This window comes from Brachypodium distachyon, chromosome 2 (assembly GCF_000005505.3).
Source record: "Brachypodium distachyon strain Bd21 chromosome 2, Brachypodium_distachyon_v3.0, whole genome shotgun sequence".
NCBI lineage: Eukaryota > Viridiplantae > Streptophyta > Magnoliopsida > Poales > Poaceae > Brachypodium > Brachypodium distachyon.
The window spans coordinates 6,282,686-6,295,207 of NC_016132.3; the positions used below are offsets into that span (position 1 = coordinate 6,282,686).

The 12,522-nt window shown below is 49.3% G+C and overlaps 1 protein-coding gene and 1 long non-coding RNA gene across 2 annotated transcripts; both read right to left on the reverse strand.

The window, feature by feature from the left end:
* Positions 1–1,290: 1,290 nt before the first annotated feature.
* On the reverse strand, positions 1,291–7,287 carry LOC112270687 (protein FAR1-RELATED SEQUENCE 3-like). Its single transcript, XM_024458710.1, has 7 exons — positions 6,785–7,287; positions 6,232–6,697; positions 5,833–6,120; positions 5,254–5,736; positions 3,486–3,582; positions 2,353–2,520; positions 1,291–1,532 (listed from the first exon to the last, which is right to left on the reverse strand). Exons 2-7 carry the CDS (start codon positions 6,529–6,531, stop codon positions 1,291–1,293), a joined length of 1,578 nt encoding a protein of 525 aa, XP_024314478.1. The 5' UTR covers positions 6,532–6,697; positions 6,785–7,287.
* Positions 7,288–7,352: 65 nt separating this feature from the next.
* Positions 7,353–8,171, reverse strand: LOC112271162. Its single transcript, XR_002964091.1, has 3 exons — positions 7,963–8,171; positions 7,580–7,843; positions 7,353–7,481 (listed from the first exon to the last, which is right to left on the reverse strand). It is a non-coding gene; the product is annotated as an uncharacterized LOC112271162 (long non-coding RNA).
* Between the last annotated feature and the right edge of the window lie 4,351 nt (positions 8,172–12,522).

Sequence of the window (12,522 nt, forward strand, 5' to 3'; positions counted from 1 at the left end):
AGTCTTAGATATCATTGACAGTATATATAGACCCATATTTTGTTGGTATGCAAATTAAATCCATTTAAAGTAACATACGTCTACAATATCTGGTTGCATGGTCCTAGACTCCTTTCACCTAAACCATTGATGCAAGATATTAATCATCCTTGCGAATATACCATCCTCACCAATACACCAAAATTGACTGGAAGCACCGGTGACACCAAATTAGTAACATGATACCGAACACCTTAATGATAGTCTAGCTGCTGCATCTCACATGTCACACATACCCATTGCGAACCAATTTAAACATGAAGAAAATCACAAATACCTAGAGTGCTAGCTGAGGAAGAGGGAGACTGATGCCAACATACTCACTCTAGGACACTTCCACCTCTGGCTCATGTACAGACTGAGATTGATGAACCAAAAACCAAAGAAGCTAAGGAAACCAACAGCAATATGTTAACTGCAACTGTTCGGAACATGTAATATTTTTTAGGTAAATCTGAACAAATAGGGAATCAACAGCTGTGGAGTTGGAACTCCATGGACAGAATTTGGCACACAATTAGCACTTATTCAGAAAGGGGGATTCATAAAAATTCAGATAACAATATTTTTAGCTCCAAGAATATACTCGATCAATCAAGAATCCAACTAATGATCAGGTTCAATTTTTTCAAGGATGGCTTTTTTTTCTCGAACCAGGATGCTCGTATGCTGATCAAATTATGAACTACGGAGCATACATAAGCTTCAGATAAGAATATGCATGGCTCTAAAAGTCTCTTATCGATTGACAAAGAATCTAAGAGATGGTGAAGTAACACACATCAAAATGGTAAGTACACAGAGATCATAAGCTGCAATAACGACATGCTTGACTCAAAAAGTATCTACTCAATCGATCAAGATCCAACAAATGCCAGGTTCAATTATTTCAACAATACAGAGTATACAGATCAAAATGGATAGCTATACAGAGGAGATGGAAAGCTTCAGAAAATAATATGATTGGCTCTAACAGTTTCTAAATGAGTTGTGAAGAAGCTAAGAAACGATTGACAAGTATACATATGAGACCATAAGCTTCAGATAACAGTGTTTGTCCCTAAAAGCATCTGCTCGGTCCAGCGCCTGCAAGTAGATCAGGTTCCCAATCTCGGGGGGAATCTCGCCGGACAGCTGATTGTCCGCAAGAAACAGGCCCTGCAGTCTCCCAATCGTGGTTATCCCGGAGGGATATCACCAGAGAAGTGGTTGTGGGAGAGGTCGAGGAGGAGGAAACCGGAAGCATCAAGGTCAGCGACGATTCGCGGTGGCATCGCTCCGAAAAGCGCATTGCGGTAGAATTCGAGGGAGGGCGACGAGGCGCGCATAGAAGGAGAGCGACGGGGAGAGCGGGAGCCGGAGGGAGTTGGCGGAGAGGTTGAGGGTGCAGAGGACAGAGAGCGAGGCGGGGAGGCAGGTAGGGACGGCCCCGACGAGCGCGTTGCGGGAGAGGTCGAGGTCGACGAGCAAGCGCGGGCGGGAGCAGGGGAGCTCTCCGGAGAGCGCGTTGGTTGAGAGATCGAGCTCTCGGAAGCGGCGCCGTCACGCCTTGTGGAGAAGGGCAGGACGGCGGCGAGGTGAGGAGGAGGCGCGAGGTGTGGAGGAGAGGGAGAGTAGCCGGCGGACGAGTGGGGTGTTTTCTTTTTCTTTCTGCGTTGGATGGACGGGAGGCCGACGAAGGGGCAGAAAATTCTCTGAAAACGGGCCGCACGTCCTCTCTGCTGAGGCCCCTACTAGGATGCCGACAACTCAGCTCACGTCACCAATCTTAACGTGTCTCTGGATCCTCAAATACTATTCCGTACTTCCTACTTGTTTGTACACAAAACGTATCTGTATCGTATTGGTCAAATACCAGAAAGAAAAACCCATCAACCCCAATCGGTCAGATCCAGCTGCATCTCGCGGAAGCGCTGGAGCCGGCAAGCGTTCGACTCGCTGCCGCCGATTCCTGCTCGCGGTCAGCCCCAGCTGCCAGTTCCTGCTTGCGGTCAGCCTCAGCACGCCGCTTCTGCATCTCGCGGAAACGTAGGTGCCGGCGAGCCCCCGATTCCCCACCGCCGCGTTTTGCTCGTGATCCGCCTCCACACGGCTCCGATGCTTGTCGAAGATGCGCTCGCGCCGGCGCTTCAACCGACGGTGGAAACAAAGCTCCAAGCAATGCGATTCCACAGTTTTCTTTACCTCTTGTATTTTCTACGGAGTACTATAATTTTTTTACTGAACTATGTTATTGTCTTATGCAGGCAGTCACGATCTTGTTCAGACATTTCGGCTTCTTGCGAAATTGTTTCTTGAACACATTGTTCATACCTTCACTCCTTTGAGTTGAGGTCATGTCGGCATGAAATGAATCATTGCGGTACACAGCAGCCCACTTCTCACGCAAACCAAATAGCGTTTGTATCCATGAGTTCTCCACAAGGTCATATTCAATCAACAACTCTTGCCACTTCTGCTCAAAGTATGGCACTGAATTTTCTAGGTATACAACTTTCTTAAAATCAGCAAGAAACCGAGAATGGCTTGAAATTACATGGCTAAGATGCTTAGCGGCATTTTGATAAATGTGCCAAATGCAGAGGAAGTGTTTTGTGCTTGGGAAAACAATGCTAATTGCTTTGGCCATAGCTGTACATTGATCTATGAAAATTGTAACAGGTCGTTTCCCAGACATTGCTGTTAAAAATGTGTTGAAGAGCCATATAAACGAGTCAGTGGTTTCATCACATAATAGTGCAGCTCCGAAAAGAATGGTTTGCTTATGATGGTTTGTCCCAAGGAGTGGTGCAAAAGGCATTTCAAACTTGTTTGTCTGAAAAGTGGTGTCAAATGACAAAGCATCACCAAAACAAGCATAATTCATGATAGCTTGACCATCTGCCCAAAAGAAATTAGCTATCCTGCGATCCTTCTCATCTAATTGTATGGCATAAAAAAAGAAGGATCTTTTAATTGCTTGTTTTTTAAGAACTCCAACAATGTTTGAGCGTCATTGACTTCCAAATACTTTTTGCGCTCGCGGCCAATATGGTTATTGCTATCCACCCGCAGAAAAGGTACATGCTGAGGTCCTCCATACCACTGCTTGAAAAATTTGTATACATCTGCGGGCTTTAATGCCGCTTCCCTCATATGACCTATCACAACTTTATCTGACTCTATCAAACGGCGCTGTGACCGCAACATGTGTCTTTTATCCGGACTTGCGAGATAATGATTGTGCTCCAATACAACCTTCTGCACCCTCCAAATGCCATCCCGAGCAATACTAAACTGAATACGGGCATCACAACCGGACCTTGTTATAGCATTTTGTTTCACAGTTTCATGTTTTGAATGAGCCTCTCGTTCCCCTTCACTACTACAAACTATATGTTTCTTAAATACGGTTTTATCTGGTCTCAACTTTGAGTGGCTCTTTCTAATGCTAAAACCAATCTTACCGGCATAATTATTGTAAAACTCGTATGCTTCCTCTTCTGACTTGAATGCCATCCCAACTTTAGGAACAATTAATGATTCACAATTGGTATCATACACCTGCTTTCAAATATATATTAACTGAATTATGCTAACAAACCATGATTTTGTTTGCACAAACTAACACATGGATATGTACCTTAGTGGGGGATGATGTTCTAGCTGAACCTGTTAACGTGGTACCAATCAAGATCGATCCATAATTCCCCATCATGGAAGTAGAGCCAGCTGACGCTTGCATCGTTTTGTCACCAGCCACATGCATAGTGCTAGCGGCAACTTGATCGCCGGACGAGTCGAGTGAAAAAGAAGGAACCAGCTGTGCGACCGCCATCATCTGATCACCGGTATGCAGTACGTCGCTGCCATCAACATTGGCTGTGTGCTGGGCGTCCGGGATCTTCACGCCGGTGGACGTAGGCGCTACGGCGACAGTGGCTGCGTACTGGTCCGCGGAGGTCATTGCATGTGGAGATTCGTCCGACTACGCCATGGCTCTCTCGTCTCAACATGAGGACGCAGAGTTGGTTCCAATTAGCTGATCGTGTGCCTGGATTTTAGGCCTCGACGGAAACTGTTTAGAGGCGCGTATACGTGATGTGTACGGACCTAGACAGATACGTATCAAATACTTGGGATTCAGAGACGCATTAAGATTGGTGCCGTGAGCAGAGTTGTCAGCATCTAGGAGGGGCCTCAGGGGAGAGGACGTGCGGCCCGTTCCTAGAGAATTTTCTACCCGACGAAAGGGTACGAAGGAGTTCGACAGGCGACGAAAGATGCGGTGAAGGAACGGTAAGTGTATTTTTTAGATAGGTATACGTGGGTTATCACGTTTTAACTTCGTGATTACATTTTATTTTACAGGACATATCGGAGGAAAACATTTTTTCCCGGACAAGGTTTGGAGAAGATGTAGTGCCGACACATATCTGTCCATACCATTCTCATGGTACGGAGAACAAAATTCTTTTTGGACCTACTGTATTACCGATGCGTGCCGCAGGTCAGCAATGCTTGAACCATTTTCATGGTACAAGGAACAAGATGTATGGACGATGGGTTCCTCCATCGTTGCACGGCATGGACCAGCGCTCGACGTTTTGGAGGGGATATCAATTGATTGCACCGACCCCAACGATAATTCTACCCCCACGCGCGTGAACATTGCGTGGCGATGTTTGGTTCGATTCAGAACAGTCACGCTTGCAGCACTAAATTAGAGCACCCAATACAATGCTACGTATACTTACCCGCGAGCAGAAGCTCTGCCCGAACTCCTTTCCACCACACGCGGATTTTAATCGAGATATACATCGAAAGAATCAACGCTAATCCTCTACCAAAATAGCTCGATTATATGCAATATCTCGAGCATTAAATATGGAAGAGGATAACAGAATATGGTAACCGAATATATGATTCGGTTTGCCTAACATGCCCCCGCAGTCGCAACGGGAGATTCAGGGACGCTGAGACTGGATCGGAAGTCCAAGAATAATGGTGGGGTAGGCCTTTGGTGAAGATTAAGAAATTACAGTTGGTATTTACAAATCAACATAGCAGTATCATGGGGTTCCCGCATGTGTTCTTCCGGTGCCCGGTCACCCCACAATTAGGGCATCTCGGGCTCTGCCTAGAAGGACCCGGCGTGTCACCCCTGGTGGGGCATGTCGTGCATTTGTGCCCCGGCTTGCGACAGACCGAGCAAAACCTCGTCCTCCTGCTGACCTTCTCGTAAGGCGCCTTCACCCTAGCGTTGGTTGGTCGCCCGCGTGGCATCTTACGCGACGGCATCTCCAGCGTCGCCTCCCCAGCCGTCCCATGTTTGGGCGGCAAATCAATACCACGATTGCGCAAGGGGCCCGATGGGGTGTTATCAACACCCAGCCCAAGCCCATCCCTTCCACTATTCGTTTGACGAGCCTCTACACCAAGCCCATCTTTCAACGCACACAAGGGTTCCAGTTTAGCCCTTACCTTAACCATCTCGGTCATCGCCATTTCGTAGGCTTCGGCGTCGCAATCGCCCATCTTCACAATCTCGAGCGCGGTGAGCGACAGATTTGAATGCCTGTATGTCTCCGCACGTGGCCTTCCATGGTCTCGTTGGTACATCCTAAGATGGGGAGGCAAGATGTCCCTGGTGTCACGCGTACAGCGTTTCAAGATCAGGCTCCGCGGTATTTCCATGTAGGCCAAATGATTGAGAACCTGCTCGTACGCAATATTACGGAAACAAAACCATCCGCCATTAGATGTTAACAATTAACGCAGACGCCGCACTTCGGTACCGAACATAAAGCATACCTTAAGTTGATGGCTGCACGGCATCCCGGCGTGCTGGAAGAAGCAGCACTCGCAATTAAATTGCTCATCAGCCTCATTAACACTAACATTGAACACGCTCTGGCACCACCTCTCGCAGGAAGATGTATTTACGTGACTCACTCGGTACAACTTCCTCGCCTCTACCTCCTGTAGCAGATAGTTCCCTAACTCGAATAGTGACAGCCCGAACTGCTCGAACATGGTCCGCGTGTACACCGTGCTGGCATGCCTCTCGATTGGTAGATTGGCCCTCAGGACGATGCCGCTCTGCATATATTAGACACGTCGGCCAAAACTATTATAGGATTCTGCATATAAAAACGAGACGCGGGCAAATACCGGGTCTGCTCAAAGTACCAAAGAAAAGTTAAAGTTTACCAACGATGTCCTCTTCTCCTGGTAGCACTCCTCCGATGTTCGGTCGAACTGGAGCTTCTCGTATTGTTCGACAAACAAATGCATGGGGCAGCCTGGCGGGACGTACGTTTTCAACACATGGTTCGCGCTCTCGCTGCACTGTGTACTCGACATCTTAGCACAGAACACGTCCCGAAAATATGGTTTCGCCCATTTGCGACGAACTTCGAATATCTGCGTAAGGTACGGTTGCTTCTCCAGTCTGTGCTTACCGATCATATCCGTCCAACTCTTCTCGAAGTCCTCCTCGCGGCAAATCATGTCCACCACGCGGTGGAAATATGTCCAAAAGTCCAAAACTCGCTTCGTTTCTCATACAAGGCACCAAGCGATTCTTTCGCCTTCTTCAGCACATGCCACTTGCACCACATGTGCGTTGTGCAGGGAAATACGTCAGCTATTGCCAACTCCATCGCCCTTGCCTGATCTGCACGTCATGCATGTAACGAAATTAAAAATTTCAAACAAACAATTCCCCGCACGACAAGGTAATGCAGTAGACGCGCGCAAGTACCTGTCAGTATAGTCTGCGGATGACGGTCCTTCCCTCCTATCATCCTCATGAACTCAGTGAATACCCATTTGAAACTTTCAACCCTCTCGTCACGCATTAGCACGCCGCCAAGTATGATGCTCTGGAAGTGGTTATTGACGCCAACAAAAAGGCCGAAAGGCATGTCGTACAGGTTTGTTCTATACGTCGTGTCAAATGTCAGGACATCACCAAAACATATGTACTGGTCCATGCTCCTACCTAATGTCCACATCAATGTTTTAATCCTAGAATCGTCGTCCACTTGGACGCTATATTTGAAATCAGGATCAGCTTCCAGCATCTTGCTGAAAACATCCATTGTTTTCACAGCGTCCCTCTCCGACTGTTCCCTACTAATCTTCCCACAAAGTGTTTTCAACGAACGCTTCGTGAAAGGGATTTTTTCCATGGAACCAAAGAAACTACCGATGATGCTGTACACCTTACCCAAGCTGACGTTGTTCTCCCTAAGCTGTTTTACTAGCTCCTTGGTGTAACGATCGATATGCCTATGGGATTGCCAATGTAATTTCTCACCGCACGTGCTGGACAGTGGATGATTGTGAGCCTCCCTGTGTTCACATATGTACCAACCTCTGTCATCTGAACGAAGAAGTCTTATCAGCGCTGGGCAAGCACAACGGATAGTCCTGGTGTTATCCTTCACCGGCTTCCCCTACACGCGGCAGACAAACAAATGTAGAGCATTCAGGAATGGGGTGTGCGCAGGTGCTTGCCATTACAACATAAAAGTTCTGCAGTTAAAAAACTTACCGCGCAACCGCACGCAATCTCCTGCATGCACTTCTGCCTGTGCACGTTGAGCCTGCACTTCGAATATCTCACCCCAAAACCAATCTCCCAAGAATATAGGTTGTAGAAATTGTAAGCATCGTCAAGGCTGTCGAATTTAGTTCCTATTTCAGGGTACACGACGAATCGCTTTTCTTCTCCGCGAATTTCTTGACCGACTCCTCCAACGCGGTTGTCCTACACGGATTGGACGCTCGCTCCATGGCACCGGCGGGGACTCTGACCCTGGGGCGGTCTCGCCGAGTGAAACAAGTCAGTGACAGAAACAATGTTCACAAGATGGACGGACGTTTTCGTACTGACGAATAACAGAAAACATGTTTCATATTAGGATAGAACCTCACCTCCGCTGCCATCCTTCGGAGTTGATGGTCAGCAAAGCTTCATCATCTGGCCCGTCCGCTTGTCCTTCTTGCCTCCTCGTACCGTCATGCACTGCGGGAGAGAGGGCGGCGGACGGCGGCGAGTTGCCGAGTGCAGAGGCAGTTCCATCCGCAGGATCGGGCTCCTGGGAACACATTCCATCACGGCCTCTCGCCGTGCTCTCCTCCATCAGATCCCGCACACCTCGCGAAAACACGGACTGTACCTTGCGTCCTGGACTACATGGTGGGTGTGGGTGTGGGTGTGTGTGGGGGGGGGGGGGGGGGGGGCATTGATATTGCGGCGTTGGTCAGGAACACACCAGTTCCGGCAAAAAAAACACAGAAAATAGAGGAGGCCGATATCCGAGTGCAGGTAAACAACATCCGACGATTGATCTTGCTTAGGGATGCTAGATCTTACCTCATAGTAGCCTCGTTTTCCCGCACACCGAGCTTGTCTCTGCGGTGTTACGTTCCGATACCACGGTTTTTAACCAGAGCACCGGAGGAATTCGTTTCGTTCAAAAAAGTTCAAAACCGAAGCGGTGTTACGTCCCCATATGCACGAAGCCGACAACCTAGCGGGCCATGAACTACTGTTGCACTAAGAGTCTGGAACATACACTCGTAGTTGGACCTTGCCCATAGCAGATGTGGGTACATCCGCGCGCGGCCTGGTCCTTCATGGACTGCAGCGGAATTCAAACGCGTCAGGTCTTACATCTAGTCCATGCTCGGCCCGGGCCATGTTGGACTGGACCAGTATACGAGCGTATGCCGTATACTGGACCTGGGCCAAAGGCCTCGTATAACACAATTTCCGGGGGGTGCTGGCTGGCGAAATGAGTACTGAATAAAGAGGATGGCCCACTTCTTAAAGCCCATCGGTGGCCCCGTTCGCGGGCGCTCGAGAGCTCGGGCTTCCAAAGTCCGCTTTGTACAAATACAGATAACAGATCGGAAGGATACATATGGTCATACTGGCTGAACCAACCATCAAAGAAGACCACAGCAAAACAAAAAACAACGGATTCCTTGGTCTTCTTCTCCAACGCAGGAAGCACCGCGCGTTGAACACTTCTACCGCCGTCGCCGTCGAGAGAGGTAACTGACACCGGTAACCTCAATCCAAGGAGCAGAGGAAGCTCTTCGCTTGAAGCTTTGAGTGGCCGCAGTCGCCACCTACCCCGAAGAGCAGGATCTGAACTCGCAAAGCACATCGGCCGGAGGCGATTTCGAAGACAGAAACGCTCTCCGAGCTTCACTCGCCCCGGATCCGGGCTCGCTGCCACGCCGCCTCGCCCGAGGCAGCCGGATCCGACCACCACCCGTCCAGCCCGCCAACAGTCAGCACCGAGAACCTTCCGAAGAGAGACGTGGGTACCACTACGCGCCGAAGCGACGGGCACCCACACAACTGGAGCTCCAGACCGCGGGCGCCCCGCCCTCCCCAGCCCGCGAACGACGCCGGGGCCGACGCCGCACGCACCAGGAGGAGGCCGGAGGAGCCCGGAGTGACTTATCTATTTCAATATATTAAATTGAACTAGTACACTGACCGTGCGTTGCCACGGTTTCTTAAACATGTGCACGCGAAAATTCATATTTTTATACAAAACATAACAATATAATTGGACATTTAATCAAAATGATCTCGGAGCCGATGTTAGCAGCCGCGGCCACGGACATGGGCACTCAGTCCACGCCGCCCGCCAGCCGTGACTGGCGTCAGAACACGTGGTGGCGCAGTGCACGAGAAACCGTGCGGCGGTGTATAGCGCCGATCAGCCCTGGACCCCTTTGCTCGTCTCTTGCACGATGATCTAATCCGGCGCCGACGCGTATCGAGAGCGGTCACCACAGGGAGGTATTGCGCAGGTAGATGAGTCGGCGATGACGGCCCAGGAAGGCAGCGCTGTGGGAATATGAAAAGGAAGGTTCGATGGAGTGTAAGGAGACACGGAAATCAGAACATGCACGGAAATTGATGCACGGCGGACGACGACGAAGGAAACCTTCCTACTTTTATTATTAGGGATAGGGATTTGATGGTGATGGTACGGACGTCGCGATAGGTCTTTTCATCAAAATTATGGTGGTGATGATATGGACGTCGCGGTAGATATTCTCATCAAAATTACGAAGGATATGCCACTCCCGCACGAGAAAAAAACTGTCGTCAATCCTTGCAAAAAAAAGGCCTCCTGCATCCGAGCCGTCCGCGGCAACCCCGCGGCAGTGTCTCTCGCAGTCGCGCTGACGAGCTTCCTGTGGCACAGCGCCGACGACGTCACTGGCTTCCTGCAACGCGACATGTCCATCCCTCCCCACGTGGCGGCGCGGACGAGCTTCCCGGTCCCCGCGACACAACGCCGGCGACTTCTCTACATCGCGACATCCCCATCCCACCCCTTCCCACTGCGGCGGTGCTCCCTCCTGCGGCCCTCCTTCCGGTGCCCCTCCCGTTGCGCCCCAGTCTGCCTCCTCCCGTCTCGCGTCCCGAGCACGACGAGCAGGCCGTTGCTAGCTAGCCTGCCATAAAATACCAATGCGTCTCAAAACCAAACGTTACTAGAAGAAGAGTCAGCGGTGGCGAAGACGTCCATGGGAAGAGCAGCAGTCTGCGGCAGCGACCACTGTAGAAGGCGGCGGCATCATGGGCCACATCAGGAGGCGGCGGCGGCGACTCTGCGGGAAAGGAGGTGGTGGTGGCGGAGTCCGTTGGAGGAGGAGGAGACGGCCACTTGAGGAGGAACCAGCGGCCAGCGGGAGCCATGGAGTTTCAGGTAAGCCACGGGTATGGAGAAATCAGGGAGAATACGGGAGGGAGAATGCCAGAACGGTGTGCTGAACTGAACCAATTGAAAAGTTAAAATATATACCAATATATTAAATTGGAGTTGGTGGTGATGGTACCCGCGTCGCGGTACGTCACGGCACCAAAATTACGTCCCATATGCCACCTAATACCGCAGGTACTGAAGCCGTCCGTCTTCGTCCATCCTCAGCGCAAGCCCCTTCCTCTCGATCTCCCGCACAACACGAGTGCAAGCTCCCGTCCTCCTCAATCCCCACACGAAACAGACACTTCAATAAAAATTATTCCGTAGCAACGCACGGACACTCTGCTAGTTCATATGAGATGGCGCTGCCGTCGCCTCACCACCACCCCCAAGAACCCTAAACCTAGACAAACCTAGGACTACAGCCCCCACCGATCGGAGATCCGAGTTTCCCTCCACCTCCCGGGGCCAAATCGGCGCTCGGAGGCGACGGGGAACCACGGCCTCGCCGGCGGCGGTCACCAACCCCACGGACGGACCCCTTTTCGCCTTTCTGGAGAGAGAGGCTTCGAGAGGGTACAGGAGGGCACTTAAGCATTTTATTCATCAAACTTGTTCACAATATAGACGTTAATGCTCAAATATCTCCAGGAGAAGAAGAAACTTGAACAAGGAGGTACTCCATTAGATCCTTCAAAGATAAAAGAAAAGGACAAGGGGGTCATCCTAAGGCCATTTAACATAAAGGATTTGAAAGAAGCGAAGAACCAGGTGAACCCATTTTGTACTACAATCCAAGCAGAATTCACAATGCAAGGATGTGGTAGAACTTGATAACTTTTTTGAAATGGAGAACTTGATAACTTGACATGTCAGAACTCAGCTGATATTTTCACAAACTTGGAATTGCAGGTGGTAGCGAGTTTTGCTGCGGAAGGTTCCATAATGGGGGAACTGAAGCAATGGAACGAGTTGTATGGTGAAGGGGGCTCGAGGAAGAAGGAGCAGTTGACATACTTCCTCTGAACACAAGTGTATGGACATAATTCGGAAACTAGAATAGAAAGTTTGCCACGAGAAAATAGGCCTGGAGCCTGATCTGTAAGTTCATCCGTTGAAACGGAGAATATTAGGGAGTAAAGGAATGTCCGGCTATAAAAGCCGGTTTTCTTTCTCAAACTATGGAAGAAACACTTTCTCCACCTAAACTGTAGTTTGCCAGCGTTCGGTTGTTGTATTACACAAATAATGAATCTGCGGAGCAGATTTCTTTTGTTCTGTTTTCCGCACATCGTCACTGGCTCACTGCCCAGCAGAGCGTTGTATCAAGTCATAGCCATCACATAAGAGCAATTTATGAAAAGTTCAACAACAATGAAAGACAGAGGAAAATAAAATGTTGTAACGATCTGTTCCACTTTGCATAACACAATTGAATTGAACTGCTGCCTGAAATGATATGCCAAAACAATAATACTTCATAGAGATCAGTAAGCAGTACATGCAACAAAATTCTTCGAAAGTATCTTCCATGCTGTTGAGAAGTAGCAATGCATACTTGAGAATATTCTCGAACATTCTGGATAATTGGAGAGTATTGGGAATTAGTTATGCATATTTGAGAAGATTTTAGAATACTTTGGATTATTGGAGGAGAAGATATTTACAAGGAGCCTTTTAGTGAATATGAGAAGATTGGAATATTCTAGAAGGCTTGAGAGGTTGCTTGAAGAGGGTTGCTATTTACCGTGGAAAG

What these genes read in the sequence shown, in the direction of transcription:
- LOC112270687 (XM_024458710.1), bottom strand. Translation starts at nt 6,531, where the DNA reads ATGATTTGCCGCGAGGAGGACTTCGAGAAGAGTTGGACGGATATGATC. An exon ending in AGGAGAAGAGGACATCGTTG is followed by an intron (nt 6,121 to 6,231) that starts GTAAACTTTAAC and finishes TAATATATGCAG; the next exon opens with AGCGGCATCGTCCTGAGGGC. An exon ending in GTTTTACAATAATTATGCCG is followed by an intron (nt 2,521 to 3,485) that starts GTAAGATTGGTT and finishes TTGTATACCTAG; the next exon opens with AAAATTCAGTGCCATACTTT.